Source organism: Abramis brama (genome assembly GCF_963993115.1).
Source record: "Abramis brama genome assembly, chromosome: 5".
Taxonomy (NCBI): domain Eukaryota; kingdom Metazoa; phylum Chordata; class Actinopteri; order Cypriniformes; family Leuciscidae; genus Abramis; species Abramis brama.
In genome coordinates, this window is record NC_139967.1 from 24,076,093 (window position 1) to 24,092,301 (window position 16,209).

Sequence of the window (16,209 nt, forward strand, 5' to 3'; positions counted from 1 at the left end):
ATATCTTTTGTAATGTTGTCACATTTTGGTCAAGAAAAAAAAACATTACTGATTTAAAATAGTCTAGAAAGTATTTAAAATAGTCTAGAATTGTAACTTTTACAGAATCCGCTTTAACTATCTGTTTAGTTCCCCATCAGTCAATTCAACCCCCAAAGACTTTCATTGTAGTGCCACTGTGCTCTTTTGCCCCAGACGATGAGACATCGGTCAGCCAAAGTCTGACCCACATTTAGTTGATGTTTGGTCAGAGCTCTCCTCCCTTCTTGATTCTGAAGTGACTCATGTATCCGCTCAGGCATGATTATAGTCTCTGTGACGCAAGTCAAGACCACTCTGCTCTTTGAGCCCACACCCTGCCTCCAGACCACATTGTCCCTACTCTCCATGCTGCGGTAAGCAGGTTTTAATGTCACATTGAGAGTAACGTTTGTTGGCTTGAACACTCATCCCAGTGCTCTGTGTCATCAGACAGTGTAATACTGTCAGTATTATTCTGATGCACAGAATATTTGTTTTCATTTACAGAACTGGTCATGTATGTGGTGTTGAGGTTGCCTTTGGTTGCTATTTAAAGGGCACCTATATATGCAAAATTCACTTACATGGTGTTTGAACATAAATGTGTGTCAGAAGTGTTACAAAACCACCTCATAATGGTAAAAATCCACCCAATCCCAATTTCCCAATTTCTAACCCCCATAAGTCATAAGCAGTGTCTCCAAAACAAGCCGTTTGCAGATTCTAGAATATGTGTCTCATTGCACAGTCCCCGCCCACGACTGTTGACGAACTCTGTCTTATTAGCACAGACCTCACCCTCAGTCCGCCATGTTTATCTCCTCGCCAGAGCATTTAACAGCATTCAAGTAAGAAATGTTATCTTGTTAAAGCTATAAATTATTCAATCAAGAGCAGGGTTTCTGTTTTTATTTTGTTGTTTGATTAATATTATACTACGGGGCTGTTGAATGCTTGATTCTGATTGGTTGACGAACGTTCTATGTGCAATTATTTTCAGGGAAACACATGGCTAGTAGTTCCAGGCAGGTCTTGACCACATTTCAGTTCCATTTCACTTTGCCAAATGATTTCATTTATTTCAAAGAGTCTACAAAACCCACAACGACACTGACAAAGCAAATGAATATAGTAAACAATAGGATAAAAACGACAAATTATTTCCAAGTTCTTTTTGCTACAAAATTACATTTAATTATGTATTATGCATTTATTAGTAATTATGGTAAAGCACATATCTCCCTCTCTCTCTTCCACTCAAACGCACACACACACAGCACGGACACACTCGCGTGTTGTAAGCGTTGCTCTGACGATTTTATCAGTAAAAGTTTGCAAAAACTACATGACGTTTCTCACTAGCGAGTGTAGTTTCGCTATTAGTAGACGCTGGTGCTGAACACTGTTGAGAGACGCACAGACTGAGGTAAATCACAGACACATGCTTAATCTCTCTCTCTCTCTCTCTCTCTCTCTCTCTCTCTCTCTCTCTCTCTCTCTCTCTCTCTCTCTCTAATAACTGCATTAATAACGGCATTGACTGCTATCAGTGGCTTAAGTCTCCTTTACTAGCTCTAAAATCACGTTTTGGAATTTAGCAATGGAGGCTTAGGATGAGATGCGTAAAGAAATTAGTCCTACACACAAAAGCGTTTTAAGGACAAAAACAATTTTCTAAGGTGTGGTAACTATAGTATAAGCCGAATAATCAATTATTCCTTACATATAGCAGTAGATCACAGATCTAATACACACATGCAATTTCTTTACTTGCTGTTTACGTTCACAGACATAACTGACTGTGTTTATGTGAACTTTGTGTTTTTGACATAACCTTGTTGTGTGTTTGACAGTTTAAGCACAATAACACCAGAAAGAGAAGTTTAATACTTACACGACGCTCTGTCTGACATCCAGCTTTCAGTGCACATGCTTCGGATGTGTGCGCTCAGACAACCATATATCAGAAGTTAAGACTGATATGGCTTTAAAACGCATGCAGATAATAAACTTTCATAATGAACTGCAATGCCACATGAGCATGACCTGTGACCACAAAGAGATGATAATCAAAACCAAACAGATGTTTTGTTAGTTTTTGTCAGAGTATTGGAGGAACGAGCTGTACAGGTCACTTGTATTTAAAGATACATGCATGAAAACAGCATGTTTTCACGCTTGAGTCTCAGACCTCTTTGTGATCATACTGTTGCTTTTTAGATATAGTCCAGTTCAATTGTTGTACCCTCCAATATTTGATCCCATTCACTTACATTGTATGTGCCTTACTGTAACCAAGATTTTTATTTTTAAATAATTTTATTTATTTATTATTATTATTTTGTAAAACAACATGGTTACAAATGCTATTGATTGAGCCTAACTTTGAACATGGGCTATATCATACAAAAACTTTTGTACAAAATATAAATTTGTTGCAATACTTATTGCCTATCTTGTATATCACACACTCACATGTATAAATCACTTTATTTGGAATTATTTTCTTTGAATGATCAGCATAGAAATATTCAATATTCAATTCTACTTTGCTGAAAACACATAAACAACATGCCTGCACAATGTAACTGATTGCATGGTATACTTTTTAAATGTTATAAATTATTATTTCATATTTGTACAGTTTAACAATTATTTTATAGTCTATTGATGTAATATTGTTTAGCTTTTTTCAGTTTTAAAATAGTAGTCTACTGTCAGTGTTTGTATTCATTCTGAATATTAAAAAATGTCCTGGAGCAATTTGTGTTCACAATAGACGTTTTAGTGAACCGTACTCGGTTTGGTTTACTTTAAATGAAGTTTTATGTAACAAAGTTCGGGAGGAGCATGTTCAGGTAATCATCCAATCAGCACAAGAAGAAGCCAGTATAAATAAAGCCTTCCCTTACCTCCTGTCTCATGACAAATTTCTCAGCATCCCGCCACCACCCCATCACCTCACATTCAGATGGGCCTGCTCATAGATACCTATGATCTATACATTCATAGGGGGGAGTACTCTGGGGTCGGGCCGAATTCCGAGCTCGGAGCCCTCCCCCCGGACAGCAAGCCAAATACGCATTATAATATTACATCAGATTTCATTAACATGTGAACTCGTGAAAAGGGTCTGAGTGTTCACATATTGGCCAAAAATCCAGAAAACCACGCCCAGACCTCTGAAAAAGTGTGAAAACACCCTAAGAAATTAAATTAAATAGCAGTATAATATTTAGAGACTTTATAAGGAGTGTTGCTTTTGAAATTCATTATGTGTTAGAAAAATGGAGACATGGCAAGGAGCTCAACAGCTTGCTTTTTCTGGTCATGCGATAGCTCTCTGTGTGCATGTGTATTTTAGCATAAAAATTCCTATGTGTGTTTGAGCAACTGCGCATGTCTGTTGTGGGTTTTGGTGCTGCATGCCTCTGTGTAGCCAAAAATGTAAGATCTGCCTGTGAACTCTCTCCATGTATGTGTGTGTGAGAGAGTGAGGAGCTATCATGCAGTCATTTCCTCAGTGACTGAAAGCAAACATTCTCACTTTACTTAAAGGAAGTGACTCAACTCACTTTCTCTATAACTTCACCTCTCCATCATCCTACTCTACTCCATCTTACTTTCTTTAATTCTCCCTCTCTCCCTTTTTGTTTACACACGTCCTCTATAAAATCACATTCTCTGCAGTTTTCTTTTTTGGGGGTCGAATTTCATAACTATTATATTGTTATCTATATTTATTTGGCCACATGAACACATTTGTGTGAATATTCTCCTCTTTCTTTTGCTTGGAAAATAAAGTTTTTTTTTTTTTTTTTTTTCAACCATCTCATCCATCAACCATTGAGACCATGAATGAAATGGTAATGTATTATCAGCTTGATTCAGCTGCCATTACACCAACATAATTTCGGAAACAAAATGCTTAATTTTTGCTCCTTTATAAAAAATAAATAAATAAATACATGGCAATGAGTTTGTGCTGCATAACTACTGTAAAATCAGACCCAAATGTATTTTCACAATGATGTTATAGTAACAATCAGTGTAGCCTACTGTCACTGTACAAACAATTGTATGGTGGGGTATTTTTTGTCTTCACATACTAAACAATTCCAAAATACATGCTTACATAATAATACTTCAAAGATACCACCATGTGAGCTAATAGGTCATTTGGGTCGTGCAAGGATTTGAAAATGTAGGAAATGCCTGTAGTGTAGTAGCGTAAATTGCGTTCTTGCTCCCCTCAGGTAGGCTAGTAAACACTAGAAATAAGTCTGGCACATACAAATGTTTGACCCAGGACACCGTAGCTGTCCTTGCCAGTTGCCACTGTCGTTTTTCTGTCTTTACTGACCGGAACCGCAGCGGAAGATCGCGCGCAACACCTTCATCTAGCGCTTGAAGAGTGCGAAATAAAGGAAAAAGAAGGTGACGACGAAGAAAAGCACCGACAACAAAATCACTTTGAGTCCCGCTCTTGAACTGCTCTGGCCCTGCGCCAGTTCGACTGCCCGTGGATTGGCTCTTGCTTTGCCTCTCCTCCTCCTAAACTTTCCCAAACTGCGATACGCATACACACGCCATCCACGCAGCGACTGAAAGTAAGGAGGACCTGGCTTTAAGGAATGAGGAGTTTTTCACCTTCAGGCTGTCATTTAAAACATGTAAGCATTTTAAAAAAGCTTTTAAAAATGTCCCAAATGCACTCGATGCGGATAATCTGTATTTTTTATCCAACGAACCGGATGTAATTTTTCAAGTTTTTTACTTTAAACGGGACAGGAAGGCATCAAGAAAACTTTCTGCGCGAGAACTTTCATAGCCAGCGCTGCCTGGGAAAAGCGCGTGCTTGCGTACATTTTCCAAACTGGGCTCCAGCAAAACGTCTTCTGCGGCCGTGCCCGGAGGGACTGCCTGGTCCGCTCAGGCTTTACGTGGATATTCTGTTGGTGGTAGCGTGAATGCCCTGTGTTGGCATTGAGGGATGCCAGCATGCCCTCGCTGATTCTCTCCCATCTGCTCCTCATCTGGCTCGCGCTCCAGCGGCTGGCTCTATGCGCCGAGCGCGCGTCCACTCGCGAGCGCTTCAAAGTGGTCATCGCGCCACTCATCTGCAAACGGACATGCCTGAAGGGCCAGTGTCAGGACACCTGCGAACAGGGCAACAACACGACGCTTATCGGTGAAAACGGACAGTCGGCGGACACACTGACCGGGCCTGGCTTCAGAGTCGGTAAGACAATTCAAACACGTTTTTTTTAACGGTTATTATTCGGTTCAATTTGATGACGGGAATGTTCACGAGTTCTTATTAAAGTTTTCCACACTTGAATACTTAAGAAGAAAAAAATAAAGGGCCTCCAAAAATAAACAGTTCAGCTTAAATTAGGCTACTTGAAATAATTTAATCATCTTCATGCTGTTCCAAACCTGTATGACTTTACTTATTCAGTAAAAACACAAAAGGAGACTTCAGACAGATTTTTGGTAACAGTCTCTAAATACAATGAAAGTAAATAGTGACAAAGGCTGTCATTCTGCCTTAAGATTGGAATGACAAGTGTGAATAAATTATAACAGAATTTATATTTTTGAGTAAAATATCCCTTTAATGAACAAACTTAATGGTCGAATATCTGGCACGAGCACGTGAGTTTGTGAGTGGAAATGAAATAATAACCCCCTCTCTTTTTCTCCCTGTATTTTTCTCTCGCTCTTCTTAATGGTTTCTGCATATTGTCTGGTTGGCAGGGTAGCTCTTTCTGAGCTGTATCAGATTGGATGTGGTAAGGCATGGTGCCATAAAGTCTACGCAGCAAGATCTGCACGGCATACACACACAAGCATTTTATCGTCTCTTAAACACACACATACTGTACATTTACATTCTCTTTGTCCACGTAAACACACACTTGCAGTCGACACACCACTAAAATATTTTGTGTGTGTGTTTAGTGGACCCCCCCCCCCCCCCCCCCCCCTCCCTCCCCCTGCTGGTGTACCAGTTTGTTATTTCAAGTAAAGAATGCCAAAAGCTGATATACTTAGAAAGTGTATCTTTAAGTGTGTGTGGGTATGTTTAGCTTGACATGTTTATTTGGGTCTTGCATCAGTATTGTGATGAAAGTGATTGTTATTTTAGTACAGGTTTTAGTATCAGGTTCATTTAGTGTGTGTTGTCTTTCTTTCTCTCCCTCTTGCTCTCTGGTGCTCTCCAATTTTGTCTGCTGGATGCCCATGTGCTTTTGAATGAGTCGAGTCCAAAAATAAATAAATGGGGTAAAAATAAAGGCGGAAGCTGAGTCACTGCTGAGTGAAAGCTACATTTATGGAAGTCCAAAGAAGTCCATGCACATCAAGCTCAAAGACTTTTACTTAGAGCATCTGTGGTTCGTGGTGTGTGAGAGTGTATAAGGATGTGGGATGACTTGCTTTCTAAATAGCAAACATTATATCTGCCACTATTCTCTGACTCATACGGTTTTGTTAGAATCTGGTTCTAAAACAAGCACAGCTTTATAATTAGAGTTAGACAAATCTTTTTTATTATTATTATTATTTTTTACAGATATATACTTTTCAATTTTATAATTTATTTGTTAATTACTATTTGGTCTACAGACAAATTACACTGTTAATTGGTCTCAAAAGAAAATGTATTGTTTGGATCATTTTTCAATTATTTTAGCTTGACAATTAGACAGCTCAAAACAAAGATGAAAATAAACGTGTGAACTTTGCATAAATATATAATGGCTTAAATAACAACAATAATAATACTAATAAGTTACTAATAGGTTATTATTGTACACTACCATTCAAAAGTTTGGGGGTCGGTAATATTTTAGTACCTGGAACACTATCACTATCACATTGTGATGCGCACTGGGATGATAAAACTTTGAAACAGCGGTTCTGGAGCAGGATGGACAATATCCTCAGCCAAATGCTGATGTTGGAGGTCTTTCATCGATTACGCCTTATGGATGTGCGGATTGTTGAGGACAAGGGCACCATTTACTCTGACTCCCCAGGACGATCAACACCTTCAGCAGCTATCTCTCTGCCCACTCCAGAGAAAACACTTCGTCCCAGCCCGAAGTGTCCCAGAAACACAGAGAGATCTCCCACAAAGGACCCAGAGATGACTTCCATGCCCGCCATGGAGCCAGAGCCTGAACCAGCGCCCACCGTGGACCACAAGCTTGAGTTCTCTCCATTCCCGGAGAAAGAGCCGGTCACCGTGTCTGTCCCGAGACTGGAGTCGATTGCCAGGTCCATCGTGGAGTTAGTGCCGGTGAGACAGTCCACCATACAGCCAGTAGAGGAGGCCTAGCTCATCAATATCACAACAGAGCCAGCTGCCATGCTTGTCCTTGCCCCTGAGCGCACACCTCCTCATTCTGCTGAAACACTACATAATGGACGACCTGGTCCCAATGTTCTGCCCACCCTATGGTCACCATCACCGCGGGTACGCCAAATTCTCAAGACTCACCAGCCTCGCTGATGTCTCACAGCTCCTTGGCTCTGCCCATGCCACTGACTTCCACCAGCTCACCTGCTCTGTCTCGGACCCACTCACCACCAGTGAGAAGTGGGGAAACTGACTCCATGGCTTCATCTTCATTTTTCCACCTCGGCCTGTTGCCCGTCGGCTCTGCCTTTGCTGTACGCTACCTCAGCTCCACCTTGGTCCATCGTTACCCTGGTTTCGCTGACTTCCACCCCTTCTGCTCCTCCGGGCTCCTCCGGGCTCCTCCTTCCCTCCGGTTCCACCTTGGTCCTCACTCGCTCTGGTGTTACCCCATTCTATCGGGCCCCGTCTTCGCCTCGTCCACTCAAACCTGTGTCATTGCCTAAGTCTTCCTGGTCTCCAAAGACTCCTCCCAAGAGGTCCATCAGGGATCCAGGTCTTCCTCGTCCTCCTCCAAAGCCCCCTCCACCATTGTACTGTCCATTACACCCCTCCTCGACCCAGGAGCACGGCAGTGAGCTCTCCGTCCCACCTGCTGTTCAATCGCTCCAGCACCACTGCCTCGGGCAGCCATCTGCTGTCTCCGCTCCTTTGCTGCCCGACCTCCTCAGCACCGCGATCCCCCTCAGCAGCGAGGTCTCTTTGACAGCGTGTCCCTCCTTCCTCCCAGGTTTTGGCACCAGTGTAACACAGTTTGTTGTTGTGGGAAGAAGGAGGCGGGACATTCAAAGACTTTAAAACTTTAAAACAACACATCAAATAAAAAACAGTCCAGGCCTGGTCCTCTCTCATCAATCACGATCGTCGCTCCTTCTTTTTATGCTTCCTCTCCTCCGTGAGAGATACGAGACCGGTGCATTGCGCAGGTGTCACTCATCATCAATCACGCCATTCTCTCATGGCTCTCGGCCTCGTCCTGCTCGCCACAGTTATGTTTCATTGTGTTTGTGTTCATGTTCCTATGTTTCCTTTCAGTTAAGTTCTCCTTTTTTGTCACCTAGGTTACTAATTAATTCCACATGTATCTAGTTAAGTTCTCTGTGTATAATTACTCCATGTTTTGTTCATTCCTTTTTCGGTTCTCGTCGTTATCTAGAGTGGAATGAGTTTCTTCCCCTGTGTATTCTCTGTGATTATTATTATTAAAGTGTTTATCTTGGATTACCTGCGTCATGCAACTTCTTAATACCACAATATACGTGACATTAACAGTAGTCAATATTGACTTGTATATCTCTTTATAATAGTTCCCATCTTCATTATAAAGGAAGGTGTGATTTTATTTGACTCGAGTTAACTGAAAGTCATTTGTACATCATAAGTGAATGATGAATCCTGTCATCTAACCCTAAACTCTCTCCCTTCTAACCACAACCCTACACCAATATGATCTTAATGTTTATAATGTGTTAAATCTGTAATGTCTATAATGTGGACACACTTATTTTCTCACGCAAGTCCTTTTGTTTGCATGACAGTCTGAGTATTTGTCTCTCTGAGATTACAAAAACAGACAAGAAGCTCCCATAATCCCTAAAACATGTTATCTTCAAAAATGCTGGTTGAAAAAAAAAATTCACCAGACCTGAATTTTTTCTACAACTTCTGTTTCTAAGGGTCCATTAGAGAAAAATACTCTCCTCAGAAGGTCTTTTTGTTACATTTATGTTTAGTTCTGTCATTTCATTTTGTTTTAGTTTGGTTTTCCCTTTGCCCATTTGCCTTTGGTTGTTAATTAGTTCATGGTTGTTAATTAGTTCTCTTACGAGAGGTTCTCTCGTATTGCGTAAGCTCTGCTTACGCAGCGGGAAAAGCCTTCTTTTCTCGAGATACTGAAACCAAAAATTATCCTTAATTTCATATATTGTCAACGCAGTGCGGCTGCAGGCAGCTGAGCTAGAGCGGCATACTGCGCGCTCATTGGCTGCCGCGCGGCAACTGCTTAAGCCTACCAGTGAGCCTGGCGTGACGTCACGCCCAATGAGGGCGCGCGCGACCTCGCGCGTCACAGCCCGCCAGAATGGGCGGCGTCAGAGCGTATATAAGGAAGGCTCGTAGGCTATATTCTCTGATTTCTGTCTTTTCAGCGAAGCACTCGCATCGCTGGTCTCTGAGAGGAAACCGTCGCCGTGGCCTTCTTGGATCAAGCTAACGAGCCAGCTTAGGACAGCCTGAGGAAGCCGGACGATCTCTTCGCCGCCTTCAGCCTGCCGTGCCAGCTCAGCTATCCGGCGATACATATCCTTCCGTGTTAAGCTCTTGTGTGTATTGCTTTTCTCCGCAGCACTCTAAAAGAGCACGAGGCGTTGTTTCAAATGCCTCGCACCACGTGCGGCTCATGCCGCTCACCGCTCAGCGACGGAGACCGCCATCTTCTCTGCGCTCTCTGCCTGGGACGGGATCATGCAGTCGTCGCGTTTTCCTCGGGCGGCTGCGAATGCTGTGAAGAGCTGCAGATGTCGACCCTGCGGGCTCGACTCGCCCTCTTTTCAGACGCCGCTCCTGCCGTTGCTGGGCCGCGAAAGAAAAAACGCCGCTCACAACGCCCACCGGAGCCTGAGACACGAGCCAAGGCCTCGCCGGAGCCTCTCCCGCGAGCCTCGCTCTCTCCCTCTCCGCCCCCGCTCCCCGACGCGCAGCCGACGGCTCTCGCCCTCGATGCCGTCGACACAGCGGATGAAGCGGACGACAACGATCGGCTGGACACATGCTCATTGTTAGCGTCGGACAGCGAGGCGTGGTCCGGCTCCGCCCGATCCACCTCCTCCACCAGAGCTTCCAGCAGGGCTCCCGCCGGAGTGGAGGCCGAGCTTCTCCACCTCCTCACTATGGCGGTCGAGCGTTTGGGCCTCGAGTGGTCTGCGCCGGAGGTACCCCCGCCTAACAGACTTGATGGATGCTTCCTGACCACCAGTCGCCAGGCTCCAGCGTCTAGACCGGCGCCGTTTCTGCCTGAGCTCCACGACGAGCTTTCTAAATCCTGGAACGCTCCAGTTTCGGCCAGACTCCGCTCTCCGGCCTCATCGACTCTCTCCCGCGTGGACGGAGCCACGGAGAAGGGGTATGACCGGATTCCACCGGTCGAACAGGCGGTTGCAGCGCATCTTTGCCCCCCATCCGCGAGATGGCGCTCAAAGGTTGCCCTCCCGTCCAAAGCCTGCAGGACTACTTCGGCGTTCGCCAGCCGCGCTTTCTCCGCCGCTGGGCAAGCCGCCTCAGCTCTGCACACAATGGCGGTCCTTCAAGTTCTCCAGGCGGACCTCCTCCGCCAGCTTGACGAGGGAGAACTGGACAGATCGGCCCTAACCAACCTGCGCAGTGCGACGGACCTTTCCCTTCGCACGACTAAAACAGCAGCCCAAGCGATCGGACGATCCATGGCTTCGCTGACCGTCATCGAGCGCCACCTTTGGTTAACTCTCGCCGATATGGGGGAACAAGAGCGATCCGTCTTCCTGAACGCCCCGCTCTCGCCTACTGGTCTCTTCGGCCCGGCAGTGAGCGGCCTCGTGGACCGTTTTTCTGAGGTACAGAAAGCGTCACAGGCCATGAACCTCTTCCTGCCCCGCCGCTCGAGCTCCGCTGCAGGCCGCTCTAGCCAGCCTCCTGCACGCAGCTCCGCACAGCGGCCGTCTCGACCCCCAGACTCTAAGCAGCGCCAGCGCGGCCGCCCCAGGTCCCGCTCCACCAGCCAGCACAGGCCGCCGCCCCCGCGTGGGCCTCGGCCTAAGGTAACGCTGAAGCCCGAGCCTGCTAAGTCCTCCTAGCACCCGTCGGGAGGAAAAGACGGGCGGCTCCCGCCGCGGCCGGACCACCGTCAAAACTAAGATGTATCCCTCTGCCAGTCCCCTTGTCAAAGGCTACTGCAGTAGTGCCCACAGCAGCCAACGAGCCAGTTTCGCAACTCTCTCGCCTGCACACAAACGCCGTTTTTACGGCGACCCAGATAAATCGAATAAAGAGTGTAATGTCTGGTCAGACGGCTCACGCCGTCAGTGTTATGAGTGTAGTAAACATGCCCACTTCCCAGTGCTCATCACTACACACAAGCACAAATTCCCCTGTGTACCCCACAGAGTGCACTCACATAAAGCGCGCTACGGCCGCTCGAGTGATAACTGTAGGTCACGTGCCCACACTTCAGTGCTCACACCTACACAGTGCTCGCTCTGTCTCACACGCTTGGGTAACGGAACATTCTGCCACTGGCCGCGTGTTAATACAGAGCCCTGTGCCCGCTACACAGCACGCACACTCTCAGTTAAACATGTACGAGCCAGCCACCGGCTGTGTGTTAATAAAGAGCCCTGTGCCCGCTACACAGCACGCACACTCTCAGCTAAACATGCACGAGCCAGCCACCGGCGGTGTGTTAATAAAGAGCCCTGTGCCCGCTACACAGCGCGCGCACCCTCATGTACACACGCACAAGTCAGCCACCGGCTGTGTGATAATAAAGAGCTCTGTGCCCGCTTTACAGCACGCACACTCTCCGATAAACATGCACGAGCCCGCCCCGCTTCTGCGCCGCGAGCCGTCTCACAAAACGCTCTCTCACAGCGCTGTTCAGCCGGCTGCCGCCATCTGCGAACCCCCGTTCCCCCTCACTGCCACTGCGCGATTCGCGCTTACACCGCCACAGATTCCCCGTCCCGCGCTGTGCGACGGGCGAGAGTCAGAGGCGATTCGACCCCTAGCTATGAGTGCGAATGCATGGAAAGCTATCCAGGGTGTGTCGAAGTGGGTACTGAACACAGTGATAAAGGGCTATTCGCTTCAATTCGCTCGCCGCCCTCCGCGCTATCGCGCTCGGGCCGAGACTACAGTGAAAGCGGATGCAGCGCATCTGCTTCACACAGAAATAGCGAATTTGCTGCGCAAAGGGGCGATAGAACGGGTTCTCCCTCCGGGTTCCGAGGCAGGCGTATACAGCCGCTATTTCCTCGTACCCAAGAAGGGCGGAGCACTCAGACCTATATTGGATCTGAGATATTTGAACAAAACGCTTATGAAACGGCCGTTCAAAATGCTCACAACCAGTCAAATCCTCGCGCAGATTCGCCCGGGGGACTGGTTCATATCTCTCGACCTGAAAGACGCGTACTTTCAGATTCAGATTATACCCCGTCACAGGCCATTCTTGAGATTCGCCTTCGACGGCCAGGTATATCAGTACACCGTCCTGCCGTTCGGCCTATCCCTGGCACCCCGTACATTTACGAAGTGCATGGATGCGGCTCTCGCACCCCTGAGATCGAGGGGAATGCGAATCCTGAACTATCTGGACGATTGGCTCATTATAGCGCACTCGGCGGAGGAACTAGTTTCCCACAGAGAAGCGCTTCTCGGTCACCTGCAAAGCTTGGGTCTTTCCGTGAACTGGGACAAGAGCTCTTTAGCCCCCAGCCAGTCTATCACTTTTCTGGGTATAGATCTGGACTCGGCGGCAATGACAGCCAGACTGTCCGCACAGCGCGCGCGCTGTGTTCGACACCTCGCCGCCTCCTTTCAGGAGGGAAAAGTTTTTCCATTGAAAACTTTTCAGAGGTTGCTGGGCCACATGGCATCAGCAGCAGCTGTCCTGCAGCTGGGTTTACTCCGAATGCGTCCGCTTCAACGCTGGCTAAAAACGGAGACGCCCCGCAAAGCATGGATTTCAGGCCGTACTCCAATCAGAGTGACTCAGCGCTGTGTTACAGCCCTGCAGCCCTGGCTGACGGCCGAATGGTATCAGCGGGGAGTGTCGATGGGAACCATCGCACACCGCAAAGTGATCTCGACAGACGCGTCCAACATGGGTTGGGGAGCGACTCACGAAGGCAGTCCGATTTGCGGCCCGTGGTCGAATACGGAGAAAGACCTTCACATAAACTGTCTAGAGATGCTGGCGGTCGAGAAAGCGTTGAAGCACTTTCTACCGCTTATACGGGGACACCATGTGCTAGTTCGCTCGGACAACATGTCAGTGGTGTCGTACGTGAACCGCCAGGGTGGAATCAAATCCAGAACCCTGTGCGCGCTCGCAGAGCGCCTCCTATCCTGGGCTCAAGGCCCGTTGCGCTCCCTAAGGGCAGCTCATGTACCCGGTCGTTTGAACGACGGCCCGGACAGACTGTCCAGGGACAACGTTCCCCCAGGGGAATGGTCTCTACACCGCCAGACGATACAGACGCTTTGGCGTCGTTTCGGCGAAGCGAAGATCGACCTCTTCGCCACGAGCGAGAATGCTCAGTGCCAGAGGTTCTTCTCGAAAAGGGAAGACGCGCTGGCCCAGACCTGGCCCAGCGCCCCGCTGTACGCGTTCCCACCGATCTCGATGCTACCCCAAGTGCTAGCGAGGATCAGGAGTTTGAACTGCGCAGTGCTCCTCATAGCCCCGCGTTGGGAAAACCAACCATGGTTCCCCGAGCTAATGAGACTGGCAGACACAGCCCCATGGCCGATTCCGGTGAGGAGAGATCTCCTCTCTCAAGCCCGAGGCTCGATTCTGCATCCCCATCCAGAGCACTGGTCTCTGCATGCGTGGATAATCAACGATTACTCGTTGGCTTGCCAGAAGGGGTAATTAACACGATCACGCAGTCCAGAGCCCCCTCGACGAGGCGGCTCTATGCGTCTAAATGGTCAGTGTTTAACAAGTGGTGTGTGAATACGGGTTCTAATGCTCGAACCTGTGGAGTTCCACAGGTACTGAAATTTCTCCAAGAGATGTTGGACGCGGGCAGGTCCCCCTCCACGCTCAAGGTTTATGTCGCGGCCATAGCAGCGTTCGCTGAGTCGGCGCGCGGCCGTGCACTGGGCAGAAATGAACTCATTACCCGCTTTCTACGCGGGGCCAGGAGAATGAACCCTCCACGGCCCCCGACGGTTCCTATTTGGGACCTGTCCCTGGTCCTGGAGTCCTTAAAAGCGCATCCCTTTGAGCCTTTGGACTCAGTGGAGTTGAAATACTTGACGCTTAAGACCGTTTTTCTGCTAGCTCTGGCTTCAGTTAAACGTGTGGGAGATTTACACGCGCTGTCCATCAGCGCGTCGTGCCTCGAGTTTGGACCTAACGACTCGTTAGCCATTCTCAAACCGAAGCACGGCTATGTCCCCAAAGTGTTAGGCACTCCCTTCAGGACTCAGGTCGTTACCCTATCGGCTCTGCCGTCCTCCAGCAGTGAGGAAGGGGTTAACTGCCTTTGCCCGGTCAGGGCGTTAAGGTGTTATGTGACGCGCTCTGCAGCCTTCAGGTTCTCAGAGCAGCTTTTCGTTTCGTTTGGCGGGCGCACCAAGGGTCGCGCCGCTTCGAAACAGACACTGTCCAGATGGATAGTAGACGCTATTGCAGCAGCTTATGCGTCAAAAGACCTGCAATGTCCGTTAGGCATACGGGCTCATTCCACCAGAGGCATGGCCTCATCGTGGGCATGGTCCAGTGGGATTTCCATTGATGACATTTGTAAGGCGGCGGGCTGGGCGTCCCCCTCCACATTTGTTAGGTTTTATAACCTGGAAGTTCCCGCTATGCAGGCTAAACTTCTGTCAGTCTAGTCGTGATTCGTGTCCTGCCCAAGGGTCAGGCTGTATTTCCGATTAGCTTGTCTGTTGAGCTGCACGCTCAGGGTATCAGTTAACATGAACCGGCAGTGCCGTTCTGTGTTTTTTCCCTATGTGTGCTTATGAACATGTGTTGGCCCGCACCGCTGGCCACCTGTTTAATCACCTCTATGTTTTTCTATGAGTCATATGTGATTGTTAGGCTCGCACGGCGTGGACAAAGGGTTCCCGCTGCGTAAGCAGAGCTTACGCAATACGAGAGAACCTCTCGTAAGAGAACGATACTTGGTTACTCACGTAACCTCGGTTCTCTCTAGAGAGGGAACGAGTATTGCGTTCCCTGACCGTGCTGAGCCTATCGCTCGCGTCGCTTCAGTCGACAGAAAACAGAGAATATAGCCTACGAGCCTTCCTTATATACGCTCTGACGCCGCCCATTCTGGCGGGCTGTGACGCGCGAGGTCGCGCGCGCCCTCATTGGGCGTGACGTCACGCCAGGCTCACTGGTAGGCTTAAGCAGTTGCCGCGCGGCAGCCAATGAGCGCGCAGTATGCCGCTCTAGCTCAGCTGCCTGCAGCCGCACTGCGTTGACAATATATGAAATTAAGGATAATTTTTGGTTTCAGTATCTCGAGAAAAGAAGGCTTTTCCCGCTGCGTAAGCAGAGCTTACGCAATACTCGTTCCCTCTCTAGAGAGAACCGAGGTTACGTGAGTAACCAAGTATCGTTCTACGCCTGTTCTGTTTTCCGTTGATTGCTCCCTTGTGTATTTTAGCCTTTAGTTTAGTCTGTTCCATGTTGTGCCATGTTTATGTGAATTTGTTATTGCTATATGTGTTTCCTAGCCTGGCAAGCCAGACCCACATCAAGATGTTGGGTCTGGGAACTCACCATTGGCAAGGCTCAATCCGAGGGGCGGGATAAATCGTTGTCTTTGAAATTCCCTCTGCACGCAATAGGATAGCGTTACAACCAACCAGAGCGTTTTCCCACCAGCGGAGCTAGTTGATAGATTAAACTTTTGCCGTATCTGGTCGGCAAAACTACAAACACATCTTACTTTTTTAAGAATGACTTAAGTGCCGTTCTTTGTTCTTTTCTCAAAGAAAAGCTTAACTCCAAGTCCTCCAGAGTCTCGGCCAAAGCCGTTTCGAAAGAC

General features: G+C 47.7%; 1 protein-coding gene across 2 annotated transcripts in view; it reads left to right on the forward strand.

Moving 5' to 3' along the window:
• The first annotated feature begins 4,603 nt into the window (after window positions 1-4,603).
• ltbp3 (latent transforming growth factor beta binding protein 3) overlaps window positions 4,604-16,209 on the forward strand; it is a 55,447-nt gene continuing 43,841 nt past the window's right edge. For both annotated transcript variants that reach the window (XM_084113195.1, XM_084113196.1), the window contains exon 1: window positions 4,604-5,263. In XM_084113195.1, coding sequence (XP_083969321.1) covers window positions 5,023-5,263 — 241 coding nt within the window. In that variant the 5' untranslated portion in view covers window positions 4,604-5,022. The remainder of the gene's footprint in view (window positions 5,264-16,209) is intronic.